General features: G+C 41.7%; 1 protein-coding gene across 1 annotated transcript in view; it reads right to left on the reverse strand.

Moving 5' to 3' along the window:
- Nucleotides 1-15611, reverse strand: part of LOC101530826 (cytosolic beta-glucosidase) — a 99692-nt gene that overhangs the window by 52605 nt on the left and 31476 nt on the right. Inside the window, exons 2-3 of the mRNA XM_004579340.2 lie at nt 13857-14084; nt 378-1174 (exon numbers count right to left, since the gene is read on the reverse strand). Of these exons, the coding sequence (XP_004579397.1) occupies nt 378-1174; nt 13857-14084 (1025 nt within the window). The remainder of the gene's footprint in view (nt 1-377; nt 1175-13856; nt 14085-15611) is intronic.

A 15611-nucleotide genomic window follows, 5' to 3' on the forward strand; every position in this document is an offset into this window, starting at 1 on the left:
ATACAAGAGGGGGTCCAGAAAGCTGTAACTTCAAATTTTAATTTTAGCTGGACACCATCTACTCTTGCTGAGTCCCAGCGAGGCTCTTGTTACCCAATTCCTTAAAATACCTTTGCATAGGAACAATGCTGACATGAGCATGAAATACAAGCTTAACCTGTTCTTCCACCTACATCTTTAACAGTAAGTCCTAACTCAGACCACTACTTTTCAGACTGCTTTCCTCTCACTAACTCAAATCTGAACCTGGTTTTTCTAAGCCAACATCCGTACACACTGTTATTTAAAATTCATCTTTTAAATTCCCGTATACACAAATCCCAATGTGTGTTTTGCCACCCTCATGTAACTGTCTTTGCACTCAACCATGCAGTTACCTTCACATGTTTCAGTAGCTTACGCAGGCCCCACGGTACCACACAGACCCAATTCTCTCCTTTCCAAGAAGGATCTGTAGAGCAGTCGATCTCCACATCCTGAAGAAAGCCTAGCTCTCCCTTCTTGTTCTCCTTGTGCTTGATCAAGCGAGTTGTATAATACTGTATAGCAAAGAAATCAGCAGTGCCTTTGATCATTTTCTTCTCTTCTTCTGTAAATTCAGGAAGCCTGGATGATGGGTAACCTTGCCTTTGACTCATGGATGCTACCTGGGACTTGACAACTTCAGGATAATCACCATCAATGAATATGGGTTTAGCGAATGTACCCAGCTCAAAAGCAAGGGCTCTCTCTGAAGCTTTCTTGTCAGATGCTGAGTTGGGATCTGCTGGTTCCAACCAGACACTGAAAAATGACAGGGACACCAGGCCTTTCTGCTCTTTCCTGAATAAAGAATTATAGCTGTGCCAGGCTCTGGCATGAGCCTTAATCAAGTTATGAGCTGCCTGATAACCTCCAGTCCCAATGTGGGGCACTCCAGGAGCAAAAAAACCCAAGTCATAAGTCAGAATGGCAAAACCATTAGCCTCATTAATGGTGATCCAATGCTTTACTCGATCCCCAAATGTACGGAAGCAAAAGCAAGCATATTGGTCAAAGATGTCAATGGTTGCTTCTGATAACCAACCTCCTCTGTCTTCCAAAGCTTGAGGCAAATCAAAGTGGAAGAGTGTCACTATGGGTATAATCTTATTTTTCAACAAATCATCAATGATCTTGTTGTAATAGTCAACTCCTAAAAGAAAAAAAAAGGAAAAGTTATTCTCAGCCCATTTATAATACATTGTTAAAGGGAAAGATAAGAAGCAATTTTGAATGAATTTTATTCAAACTAAAGTATGCTACTTCTAGCTACACTTAATGGAAGATGAGTTGGCATTGAGGCCTAGCACATAAAGCTACCGCCTGCGATTCTGGCATCCTACACGGGCACAAGTTCACACCTGAGATGCTCTACTTCCAATCCCACACCTTGCTAATGGCTTGGGAAAAGCAGCAGAAGATGGCCCAAGAAATTTGGCTTCTATTATCCATGTGGCAGACCTGGATGAAGCTCCTAGCTCCTGGCTTTGACTTGATACAGAGACAACTGGCTGTTAGAGACAACTGGAACATGAACCAGTGGAGAACAGATCTCTCTCTATCTCTCCCACTGTATATATAATCTGGCTTTCAAGTAAATAAATAATATTTATTAAAAAGATTAAAAAGAGAAGAACTAGAATTTCAAACAAGACTGAGAGTGACAAAGTAATATGATTTGAAATTCACCTAAAATGAGTCCATTTAGGCAGGCCTCCATCACCTAGCTGTATTTTTTTTAAAGGTTGATTTTTTAAAATTTTATTTATCTTAGAAGCAGAGTTACACAGAGCGGAAGAGAAATAGAAGACAGACATTTCCGTCTGCTAATCACTCTTCAAATATCTGAACCAGTCAAGGCTGGGAAGGTCGAAGCCAAGAGCCTGGAACTTCCAGCTGTCTTCTACATGAATACAGGTTCCCAAGGTCCTGGGAAATCTTCCACTGCTCTTTCAGATACACTAACAGGAAGCTGGGTCAGAAGAGGAGCAACTGGGATTCAACTGGCACCCACATGAGATGCCGGTGTCACAAGAAAATGTTTAGCCCCCCCATGCCACAATGCTAGCACCCTAATTTTGCATTATAGTCACTCCTAGCTGAAATTATTTTATTTTTGTAAACTCAGTTAAATCTTTTCAATTTCCTAAAATACTAACTCCATGATAGCAAGTGTAATATATCCAGTGCATTTCTGGATTTCCAGTCCTGGAAGAATGCCCGATATTTATTAGATGGTAAATACTTGTTGAATGAATGTAAGGCCCTATGCAATAAAAGACTAAATTCAGATGACTCTCTTAATGCTTTTTCAGACGTGTTATTGTCATAGTCTGGAAACACCTGTGGAAAAGATCTCTCCCTCTGTCCCAGTGTGTTCCAAGTTCAGCAGTCCAGAGCCTTGTGGCGTTAAGGGCACCTGCTGCTATTGCCAAGACTACAATAATGCATAGCCATCCCTGGCTCTGGGCTGACTCTACAAAGCTGCACGTGTGCAAGAGAGGAGTGCTTCAGGACTGTTAGACTTCAGAAGCATGTTACTAATTTGAAGATTGTTTTGCACAGACCAAATGCTGGGAAGATACTGTGTTTGACCTAACAATGATTCAGTTAAGAGGTTTATGAAGAAAAGCTGATATTAGTGACTACCATGATCCTATTATTAAAAATATGGAAGCACACACTCTCTCCCTTTTCCTCTCTTTCTCTCTCTCTCTGACCTGTCTCTAAAAATAAACACGGTTGAGAAAATAAATAATTTCTTAAAAAATAATAATAATTCAGACTGTATTTCATTTGATCATTCACTTGTACATTCATTAAATACATGTTGATAGAAAAGCTAGGAAGGAAATGTGAGCATAAGCAAAAACATTTTCATAGATTTTTACTTATTTATTTAAAAACCAGAATTTTTTTTTTCGTATTCACTTGTTGATTCACTTCCAATGCCCATAGCAACCAGGGATGGTGAGCCAGGCTGAAGCCAGGATCCAGAAACCCAATCCAGGTCTCCCATTATGAGTGGCTGGGACACAGTTACTTGAGCCTTCAGTGCTACCATGTTCGCTACATACTAGTAGAAAGCTCAGTCAGAGCACCAGGACTCAACCCCAGCAATTCCAATATGGGACACAGACTTTCCAGTGACTGGAGTGCTGTACCCACCTGTTACCCTGGTAGGCAACGCATCTGTCTTCAAGATTATTAGGAGAGGCTACAGATAAATTCATAAACAATAATATTAATGCACTTCCCATAATGAGAGAACCCTGAGTCTGCATAAAACCCAGGGCATTTGAAAACTCATTCTGAAAATTACGGAGCATAATGGTTTTATCAATGAACTATGATAAAACCTATATTCCAGCACAGTACCTTCAGCTACGAACTCTGTGACCTTGGAAAAGCTACTTGAACCCTCTGAATTATCTTCCCCCATCTGTAAAATGTGGGTAATATTAGAAAGTTACTTCAATGAATTGTCACAACAGTTTAATGAATTGATAAATGGAGCATGCTCAGCATAGCTCTTGGCATTTAGGAAGGACTCAGTACAAACTAGCAATCATTCCAGCAAAAAGAATCTTCATTGCTGATGTAATTAATGAACATCTAAACTGATTCACTAAAAGATAAATACAAGTAATCAATAAAAGACAAGGAGGAAAGAGTAAGTCAGGAATTGAGAAAGAGAATGAAAAGACCAAAGGAGACGTGGGAATCAAGAGCTGCCACTCCCCCTGAACAGGGGAAACTGAATACTTATTTAGAATTTGTTAGAATAAGGAAGTCAGCCACGATCACATATTACTTGGCAGATTCTACACAGGTAGTCAGACAAGAGAAAGGACTCTAGAGCCTGAAAAAGGAGATTTCAGGTATGCTCTGATTGGAACCTATTGGCTGGGAAGATGGAGACAGGGTAATTAGCAGTGAGACCACCTGTGCAATTGCTTCGGGGGGACATGGCTGGCTTTCTCTGATTTGTCTTGAGGTGGAATCAGGGACAACAGGAGAAAACTATGGAGCAGCTGGTGCTTTAGATCACATTCTGGCTATTATGCTGGCTTGCAGAGGGTGCGGGTTAGCTGCCTGGGCTTATTATGTAGGTCAGAGTCTTATTTGACCTGGCCACTGTTTGTATATTCCTTCTCTTAGAAGAGGTTGGAACTTTCAAAAAACTGAAAGGTCTGTTAGCAGAAAAAGTATAACTCATCAGAAGAAAAAGAATGGAAAGAAGGGGACAGGGTAAACAGAAGCCAAATTAAACACAATTGTGTTTCCTACTTAAAAGGGTATTTAAAAACAACAGCTTCTTTATTTTGCAAGCTAGCACATAATATGAAGCAGAAACACTAACTCCAAAACTTGGAAGAGATGTTTGAATGCTAGTTCTCACTCTGGCAGCCATTATAGCTTTGCCTTCTCCCATGGATGTCTAGGGATGAATGTGTTATTACAGGACAAATGGAACTTCACACATGCAATTAAGGTAAGTACTTTGAAATGGGACGATTTCCCCAGACTATTAAAATGAGTCCTTAAAAGTTCAGCAATAAGAAAGCAAAGTGGTTAGGAAAGATTCAACAAGCAGAAAGAGAGGGGTGGTAACTTACGAAGGGCTTAGCCCATCACTGCTGTCTTTGAAGACAAGGAAGGGAATACAAGCCAAGGAACGTAGAATGTCTCTAAAGGCTAAAATGGGCCTCTGCTGATAGGCAGCAAGGGATAAGGATCTCAGTCATGCAACCACAGGAACCAAATTCTACCAACCAGCTGAATAACCCAAGAAGCAGATTTTCCAGAGAATCTTCAGGAAGAATTGTAACCGCAGACACTTTGTTTCCCCCCCCTTGAGGAGAACTGGGTCAGACTCTGCCCTACTGAACTCTACAGCAACAAATATGTTGGTTCAAGCAACTAAGGTTGTGATCATTTGAGGTAGTAGCAAGCAGGAGATATCAAAATTTTTCTCTTACTGAGAGTATTGTAATATCGCATCCCCTGGATGCCCACATTTTGTAATTTGTACGTAAGAAGTGCTAAGATGGTATGATGGAATAATCTTAAGATTTATTTTACTTATTTCATTTATTTGAAAAGGGTTCAATGGGTAGACAGAGGTATCTTCCAATCATTGTTAAGCCTCCTAAAAGCTGGTATCCAGTAGCTGGGAACTTCATCTGCATCTACCATATGATCTGCAAGGCTCCAAGTATTGAGCCATCTTCTGCAGTTTTCCCAGGCACATTGCAAGGAACTGAACTGGAAGTGGAACAGCCAGGACCTGAACTAGTGCTCCAATAAGAGAAGATGGTGTCACAGTCAATAATTTAATCTCCTGTACCTGAGTTGGAATAAGTTAAACCTTAATATGTGTGAAGGTTTCATAACCAACATTTCACTGGGTTTGAACATAAAACATATTACCTTTAATTTACTACAGTCTTGTACTACACTATCAGATGTCACATGTTTTGTTTAACCCTACCACTAAACCCAAGAAATGAGCATTTCGTTCTTATTAAACTTAAGGGGAAACTGAGATTCAAAGCATCCACATCATCAAGTGGCATAGCCAACATTTAACCCCAGTCTGTTCAGTAACAACTCAGAGCTGACCCCACCATAATATACTGGACCACTTCTCTTATGTTCTCATTTCTGAACTAGAAATTCACAACAATTTTTACTATCCTTTACAATCACTCAAACCTTTTCACAGTATCAGATTTTACTTGTTCGTTTCTTGTTTAGCTCTTTGGAGGAATCATGGATTTAGTTTAAATGACAGGATAATCATCAGTTAATTTTTTTTTTAAAGATTTTATTATTATTGGAAAGCCAGATATACAGAGAGGAGGAGAGACAGAGAGCAAGATCTTCCATCCGATGATTCACTCCCCAAGTGAGCCGCAACGGGCCGATGCGCTCCGATCTGAAGCCGGGAACCAGGAAACTCTTTCTGGGTCTCCCACACGGGTGCAGGGTCCCAAGGCATTGGGCCATCCTCGACTGCTTTCCCAGGCCACAAGCAGGGAGCTGGATGGGAAGTGGAGCTGCCGGGATTAGAACCGGCGCCCATATGGGATCCTGGGGCTTTCAAGGCGAGGACTTTAGCTGCTAGGCCACGCCGCCGGGCCCCGTCAGTTAATTTTAAGATAAATTTTCTCTCCTCATTGTGGTCTGCAACAGAACATTGCATAACTAATAGTTAATATCCCAGAGCCAAGTACTTGACTTCTGGTTTGTTCTGTTTGTTAGATGCTGAAATGAAACTTTTCCATATGGCAGCAGAGTGGATTCTGAAGAGCAGACTGGCACATTCCAACAGCTTGGAGGATCCTGTACACATCACTTCATGAGTGCTTGCCATACTAAAAAAGAAGAAATTGTCAACGCCTCATTTAGCTTTGTTTATCAGACTAGAGCAATTCAGTGATAACTAATTCTCAAATTTTCTGAATAGATTTATAATTTTAAATGGCCATCAATGTGGACATCTTGAAACACTGAGCAGACATTTGGATTGTGATCTCCTACTGGATATTTAGGATGGGATTGATTCTCTTAAAGACGGCATTTCTACAGCAGTCTTCATAGTTTCTTCTTTTATTGAGAAGGACAGAAAGCTCACATCTGTTGATTTCTCCCTATAGACCTGTAACAGGTAGGGATGGGCGGAGACAGAAGCCAAGGGTTGGGAATAGGAAACAAGATCCTTGTTCCTGTGTAATAAGAGCACAACTACTTGAGCCAACATTGCTGCCTCCTAGGGTCCCTATTAGCAGGAAGTTGCAAGCAGGAGCAAGAGGCAGAGATCAAATCCACGCCTTAACCACAGGCCAAATACATGCCCCATCTTCTCTTTTAATCAAGCCTGTTTCTATGTATTCAGCCTTGAAAATTTGAGGTATGTTTGAATTAAAGGCATTTTGAATATAGTAAAAAGAAATTAATAAACCAATCCCAGATTCAAGCAAAGAGAAAGCATCAATGAGGACAGTTGGGTGATGGGCAGGAGCACAAGGGTCATCATTTGAAATGAAAGCGAAATGTCCCATCTTTTATTACAGATAACAACTGCAGCTCCAAATCAAAGGAACTTGAAAGCAAAGAAAAACCTTAACTTCTTAGGAAAAAAATTGATATCCCTTCTCCCAGTTCTTTTACATATATATTCCATGCCTTCTCCCTTTCTTTAAGAACTGGTTTTATTTCTGATTTTCCATAGTTTCAAACTGTCCATTCTATCTACCTCAGCTGCTTCCAAGCCCCACTGCCACCCATCAACCAATTCATTGTCACAGGGTCAATTGCAAACATCTTTGTGAGAAGAACTAGGAAAACTCATTTCCAATGAGGTCACAGGGAATGAAGACTTCCTGTTGAACAATCAGCTGTGGAGGGAAGAGAACGCCAAAAAAAAAAAAAAAAGGACAAATTCCCTTAAAAGAGGACATGCATGAAACTTGCAGACATGATATTCATTTTAATCAAGTGTTTGCTGAGTGTCAAGCACAAAAGCACTCTCCCGGTTTATTCCTTTTGAGATTTACATCACCAATGTCTTTAAGTACCCAAGGTCATCTTCCTAAACCGCCTGTGTTAGTTTGTTACTACTGCTCTAACAAAATGTCACAAGCCTAGCAGTAGACCTCATCATAAGTTTATTATTCTACAGTCACAGATTTTAGTGAGCTAAAATCTAGAGGTGACCAACCCTATATTCCTTCTTGAACTTCTCAAGCAGAATTGATGACCTTGTCTTTCCCTGGTGACAGAGGCCTCCTGCATTCCCCTGCTCACAGCACCTTCCTGCACATCCATCTTCAGGCCTCCTCTTTGACCTCTTTCAACCCTTACACTGCTTCTCTCCCATTCTGATCCTCCTGCCTCCCTCGTGTTTGCACCCATGTTATGACAATGTGACCACCAAAAGAAGGTAGGAGAATCTCTTCACTTCAAACCCTTAACTGTCTTAAAAGATGTATTTTACTTTATTTGAAAGAGTTAAGGGAGAGATGGAGAGAGAGAGAAAGAGAGAGAGAGAGAGAGAGAGACCCTCTTTCTGCTGGCTCACTTTCCAAATGGTTGCAATGGCCACAGCTGGCCTAAATCAAAGCTGGGGGTCAGGAGCCTCTTTCAGTTCTCCAACATGGGTTAACAGGCTCAAGGCCTTGGGCCATCCTCCACTGCTTTCTCAGGCCATTACAAGGGAGCTTGATTGGAAGTGGAGCAGACAGTATACAAACTGATGCCCATATGGGATGCTAGCACCATAAGTAGAGGATTAATTTGCTACACCATTGCACTGGTCCCATGAAACTCTTAATTTGACCACATCTGTAAAATCAGTTTTACTCTGTAAACTTACATAATCACAATCTCTAAGAATTCAAAGAGGGAAGGATATGCTTGGGTAGACATTAGTCAGCTTATTATGGTACCCGCCAGAGAAATAAGGTTAGTGCTTGCTTATTTACTACACACATCTTTTTACTTATTTTTATAGAATTATTGACATTTGTCTATTTAAAACTTTGAGATGCCTAAAGACAGGGAAAGAAATGGACAGGCAGACGGAGATCTTCCTTTGGTTTACATATACTCCACATGCATGCAATAGCCAAGGTTAAGACCAAAAACCAGATGTCAAGAATTTAATCTGCTTTTCCCACATGTGTCACATGGGTTCAAATACTTAGGTCATAACCTGCTACTTTCAAGTATCAACAAGAGGCTGGAATGGGAAGCAGAAGGGGATTTGAAGCCAACTACTCCCATCGAAATCTGGCACTTCAAGCAAGGTTTTATCCACTGCATCAAAAGCCCACCCCTTTGTTCACATCCTACTCTTTTAAGTGAAGAGGAAATTCTGTGTAATGATTTATTTTTAAACTTCTAATTCTTCAGTTTTCTACCAAGCATCTGAAATTTACTCCCATGACAGATGAAAAAATGTGCTTGACCATTTGAGAAATGCTGCAATACATGATTTCATAATTTTGGTGACCAGCTCAATCCCTTCTTTTTTAAAGATTGGAAACTTGGCATTTGAAAAACAAAGAGTGTATATAACAATGCCATTTTGTAAAACAGTCTCCCCACATTGGGACATACAATTTTACAGTGCTCTATAAAATGAGAGTCAAGCACAAACACAAAAGGGGTTCATTGCAAAAGACAGTGATGGGAGTTTCTAATACTTCACATGTTCTTTGAGAAAATGTTTAAACAGAAGAAAAACAAATGATGCCCTATCTGGGTTAAAACAGTTTCCATTGCTTCAACAGATCACCGCACAAGAGTGAGCAACTGCTTATTGAAATGCTATCTCCTCAAAGAACCTGGAGTGTCATGTTGTTCAGGGAAAGTCCACTACATTCATCAGCGAGGGCTTTACAAAAGCAGGGACCACGCACAAGAATCGCAGTGCAAGACACGTGGTCACCTCGTGAGGTCTGCATGAGTGATTACCCCAGCTCGCTCAGTGATTCTCCCCAGTCACCCGAGGCCACCACCTCCACCGTGCAGTTTTTCTACTCTCCTGCTCTTGGATTGCTGATCCGCAGTTTGCTCTCAGGACCTCTTTATATCTTAAATTGGTTTCCAGAAGCACGGCATGTTGACACAGCAGTACATGTCCATAATTCTTTATCTGAAAATCTCAGAGGCAAACGTGCTTAGACTTGAAGGTTTTGGATTGGAAACACAGAACATGTACCATACCTAAGAGAACAATTCCAGTGGATCTAGGCCAATACCTCTTAATAGTTCAGCAGTAAAATATACAAATGCTCTCATCAAGTAGAATAAACTGAAAAAAATTGTCAAAAAAAAAAAGACACTGATTCAGGTCAACTTTTTCTAACACTTTTGTTTCACACAAATCCACATAAGTGCCTTTGGAATTGAGAACTTTACATTAGGGATTGTGGACCTATATTACAAGAGAATATTTTGTCGTTGTTAACCATCCAAGTGGAAATTCAGTGAAAACCCCAAACTCATAGGATATTCAGAAGAGCTTTAGTGATGTGGGGGGCTCCATTTAATGTTACCAACAAGGAAATTATAGCACAGAGAGATAAATTGCTAGGCGAAATTGGAAGTGAGCATTAGACTAGATACTAGTCTAGTTCATTAGGTTTGTTAGGTCAGGCAGATTTAAGCTGAAGTCTTCCATAACTAATTCTGTGATTTTAGAAAATTCATCCCTAGCCTTATATCCCAAGTTTCTATTGACTCCTTCTGCTTAGAGAAGCCTGCCATTTGTAGCACTGTTGTGAGCATCAAACTAACAAAAACAAAAACACTGAGCGCAAGAAGCTGCAGACACTGCATGCAGGGTGATGTTTGAGGAGTATTTTGAGATCTAACTCCATCAAATTCCCAAAATACTTACTGCTTCTTTCCCTGTAAGCTAATAGACTAGTTTGTAGGGCTGAGCTAGAACAGTTATAGACTATAAGCAATTTTAAAAATTTCTCTTTTATACCTCTGCTAAAGCTACTTAGTTTGAACCATTTTGTTAGAATTGAATTAAACTCCAAGTGCTCTCAAAACAAGGACAATAATAAGAGTAACAGGGAGAAATGAAACCAAAGGAAAAGATAGGGAAACAAAAGGGCGGGGGGCGGGAGTGGATTTCTTTTGGATTGCAATAAACAAAAGCTTTAATGATGAGTAATCATTTATGCTATGCCTGAATAGGAACCTAGTAGAGCCAGGTGTTCAGACCCTTACAGGCAAGAGGAGAGGCTTAAGCAAATTCTTGCATAAGTGAAAATATGTATGTTCAATTAACCGCAGCTTTATGCATAGGGGATTGCCTGGAGAAACTATACAAGTCAGATGAATGGGAGAAGTGCAGCCCGCAGAACCTCAAGGGTGAGTCAGCATACAATATGAAGGCTTTAAATGGCTAATTTTTTAATTTCAATATTGTTTTGCTTTTAGCAGATGATCCAAACCAATATAATTTGGGCCAAGCTTCGGGAAAATCGCTGTGATGGTATTTTATAGAAACAACTGAAAAGCATAGAGAGAAAGTGGATCAGTGATCAAGGGCAAATCAAAAAGTCCTTTGTGAGAATGGTTAAGAGGAAAAGAGTTAAAACATTCATACAGCAGGCGAAATTTGGCAACCAAAGAAGAATTAAACTTTTAAAAATGAATAAATCAAAGCATTTTTACTTTTCTAGACCATGGGGGATGTTGTTACCAGAGAAAGAAGAGTAAGGTAGGTATGTTTAGGTAAGCAGAGTTCAATTTTAAACTGGAGAGCAAATTACATCCTGTTTTAAAAATAAAGTGGCCAGGGCCCGGCAGCGTGGCCTAGCAGCTAAAGTCCTCGCCTTGATCACCCCGGGATCCCATATGGGCGCCAGTTCTAATCCCGGCAGCTTCACTTCCCATCCAGCTCCATGCTTGTGGCCTGGGAAAGCAGTCGAGGACGGCCCAATGCCTTGGGACCCTGCACCCGTGTGGGAGACCCAGAAGAGGCCCCTGGCTCCTGGGTTCAGATCGGCGGCAGCACCAGCCATTGTGGTCACTTGGGGTATGAATCAGTGTACGGAAGATTTTCCTCTCTGTTTCTCCTCCTCTCTGTATATCTGACTTTACAATAAAAATAAATAAATCTTTAAAAAAAATTAAGTGGCCAGTGGCAGGAAAGAAGTAGGCATTCGATCAAGAGTAATCATGGCAGATTAATGTCTTCAGAATCAAGCAACAGACCAGCTGATGCTGCATTGCTGAGGGGAGGAGGCTACTAGAAGGCTAGGGAACCTGTGGACCCATGCCTTGTACTTTCATTGTCACTCAACTCCACAATGCCACCCCACCTCATGAAAAATAATCCTTGGGAGTACAAAAACCCAGTAAGAATGACTGGAACAGGCTGGTACACATGGCAATTACATAACTTTCCTCTGTATCAGGGAAGTCTCTTCGAGCACAGAGAATAAGAACATGCGGGTGCCCTCCGCCTCAGCTCAGGACGGTGCCCCCCTCCGCCTCAGCTCACGGGAGTGCCCCCTCCGCCTCAGCTCAGGACAGTGCCCCCTCTGCCTCAGCTCACGGGTGTGCCCCCTCCGCCTCAGCTCAGGACGGTGCCCCCTCCGCCTCAGCTCAGGACGGTGCCCCCTCCGCCTCAGCTCACGGGTGTGCCCCCTCCGCCTCAGCTCAGGACGGTGCCCCCTCCGCCTCAGCTCAGGACGGTGCCCCCCTCCGCCTCAGCTCAGGACGGTGCCCCCTCCGCCTCAGCTCTTGGGTGTGCCCATTCTGCTTTATGAGAGAGGAGACAGGCCATCGAAGGTGTTTGCACACCTCACATGTACACCTTTGGCACCTCACCAGCTCACCTAGCCCTGATCCTGTGAATTGGGTAAAAACCTTTCTTCAGAGATAATTTTTCTTTAAGAAGCCATATGTTGCAGCAGAGAGATTGGCAAACTTTTCCTGTGAAGGACCATATAGTAAATATTTTAGGCTTTGTAGGCCATATGGTCTATATCCCAGCTACCCACTTGTGCCGTGACCCTGGGAGGAAGGACTCCTACATGAGTGTAATCAACGGACACAGCTGTGTTCCAATACACAGGTGGTAGGCCAGATTCAGCCCTCAGGTCATAGCTTGCAACCTTGCTATGTGGAATGGACTATTTGGACCTTAGATTTAAATTTCAGATCTACCATTTACCAAATAGGTGGATGTGGACATACACCTAAGTAAAATATATCTATAATACTGTCGCTATTGATAATGAGGATTAAAGAAGGTATGTTTAAAATGCCCAGTAAGTAGCAGCCTGGTCAATAGTCCTCGTAATTACAAGACATATAATCAGAGGCATGTATCGAGGTGCACTGGGTTAACCCACTCCTTGCAGTGCCCATTTCTTCTATATGGGGACCTACTTCAAATCCCAGCTACTCTGTATTTCCAGTGTATATTCCTGCCAATATGCCTAGGAAGGCAGCAGAAGATATCCCAAGTCTTTGGGTTCGTGCCATCCATGTGGGGGACCCAGACGAAGTTCCTGGCTCCTGGCATCCGCTTGGCCCAGCCCTGGCTGATATGCCATCTGGAGAGTAAACCAGTGAATGGAAAATCTCTGCCTCCCTGTTGCTTTACCTTTCAAATGAATAAATCTATCAGTTTAAAGGAGAAAACAATAAGTTATTGTGTGCTTATAATCTGTCAGATACTATGTTAAACATATAGTAAATATATTATTTTAATCTTCCAAAATTCTCAAAAGTAGGTGTTGTCACAGCATTTCTTTCTACTTATATAGAAACTGAGGTATTTGGAGATGCCCAAGATATGTTTATACAAATGATAAGTGATATAGCTGGTATTTAAGTAAGTGGACTCCAGGGACCAAACAGTAACCCTTGTGCTAGGGAATTAGTTCCACTAATTCAGTGCAAACGGTACTGCTCAAAATCATCTGAAGTTCTTTAGGGATGTTCACAAGCCATCACGGCGTTACACAACTGAAAACAGCTTGATACTACAGCAACTTCTAGAAATTCACCTTCAGCCTAACACTCAGATATCTTACATCAGTAAAACACTTATGCCAATCTCCATCCCGCCCAGCTACCCCCACAGCCGAAGAAAGATCTCCACAGCCATGAAAAAGCAAAATATGACTGCAAAGGCTAATGCAAAACCATTTCAAAGAATTCATCCTAAAATCACTCTAAAAACTTGCAGTTTCAAAGCTACACTGCAGAATAGCATCCTGGATTAATTATGCCAGACTGCAGCAATAACCTTGAATTAAAGCTGCAACCTTCTATTTTTAAGAAATACTTGCCTTTCTGGTTGATGAAACCTGTCGTCCCATCAGGTAACAGACGTGACCAGGAAAGAGAGAAGCGGTAATGAGTCAATCCAAGCTGTTTGATACATTTCAAATCTTCCTCCCACAGAGTGTAGCTGTTACAAGCTACATCGCCAGTCTGGTTCTTGAAGATTCTGTCTCCTCCCTGATGGGTGAATGTGTCCCAGACACAAGGGCCTCTTCCATCTGCATCCCAGCCCCCTGAGAAAAGGGAGAAAATGAAATGGTTACACTCCTGACATCAAGAGGCATATGTGGAATGTAAATATTTGTCACCGAAAGAACATACCTCATTAACCCAGTGTACCAAATGTGTAACTTTAAAATATGCCTTTAAAATAACATGCATGAGCAGGTTGTGTGTTTAGTTGTCCTTGATCCTTAAAGCTGAGTAGCGGCAAATGAAAAATTATGGCATACTGCTGAAGCATAGACGGTTTTCACGGTTCGTTATCTGAAGATCTCCCCGCTGGTAAACAGAGGCAGGCCTCAGCTTAGGAAAGTCTGAGCTGAAAACACTCCCTTACAATGGCTATGACCTATTAAAAGCCTTGTCCTTGTGTTTGACAGAGTTGGGGTATTCACCCTGACCCTTGACACTTGAACTCTGGTTTTCCATTATCAGACACCAGAGATTGATGCCCAATTAATTGTGGGAAAAGGCTGGGTTTTACTATTGCTGAAAGGATATTTGTACCAATACTCATCCACTCATTCATATCTCTGTCAATGTTATCTGTCAGGCACCATGCTAAGCCCAGGGCATAACTTGGTGTGTCTCACTTCTTGGGGAGTTTAGCTAATATTGCAAGATAAAATGCAAAAGTTTTTGTCTTTCCAGAAACCAGGGAAGGACATTCATCAAAGATGGGCTGGAGTCAGCAAAAGTCTCCTACTGTTCCATTTTTCTATAACCGTAAAGTTGTTCTAAAATATGCAGTCTACCAATTTAGTCCAAAGAACTCCTATGGTACATTTATTATGTTTTGTGTATTTAAAACATATAAGATGACCGCTTTCTTTTTAGAACATACGCATGTGATACAAGAGTTTAACTACTTGCTTGGGACTGATATAGGTTTAGCTGGGTTACACTGGGGGAGAATGAGAACTAACACCCAGGACAAGGATCTCTCCTGTTTCATTCTTTAGATTAGGAAAAAAGGTAATGAGAGGGCCCGGCGCAGTGGCCTAGCAGCTAAAGTCCTCGCCTTGAATGTGCCCCGGGATCCCATATGGGCGCCAGTTCTAATCCCGGCAGCTTCACTTCCCATCCAGCTCCATGCTTGTGGCCTGGGAAAGCAGTTGAGGACGGCCCAAAGCTTTGGGACCCTGTACCTGCCTGGGAGACCCAGAAGAGGTTCCTGGTTCCTGGGTTCAGATCGGCACAGCACAGGCCATTGCGACTCACTTGGGGAGTGAATCATCGGACCAAAGATCTTCCTCTCTATTTCTCCTCCTCTCTGTGTATCTGACTTTGCAATAAAAAAAAAATAAATCTTTTTTAAAAAAGGTAATGAGAGATTGTTTTGCATGTTATTTTCCATTTTTTTCTGACATAAGGAAAGGGGTTACAGTTACAGTAAAGCAGGAAAAAAACCAGTTACAGGAAGTTTGTGATCTTACTTCTGTTTTGCGCACAGTTCTAAGAGGATGAGGGAGGTCTCCAATCCAACAGAAGGACAACGTGGGAGAAAGCAGCAAGAGCAGGCAAAGAGGCTGCGAGGA

The sequence above is a fragment of the Ochotona princeps genome, chromosome 11 (assembly GCF_030435755.1).
Source record: "Ochotona princeps isolate mOchPri1 chromosome 11, mOchPri1.hap1, whole genome shotgun sequence".
Lineage (NCBI taxonomy): Eukaryota > Metazoa > Chordata > Mammalia > Lagomorpha > Ochotonidae > Ochotona > Ochotona princeps.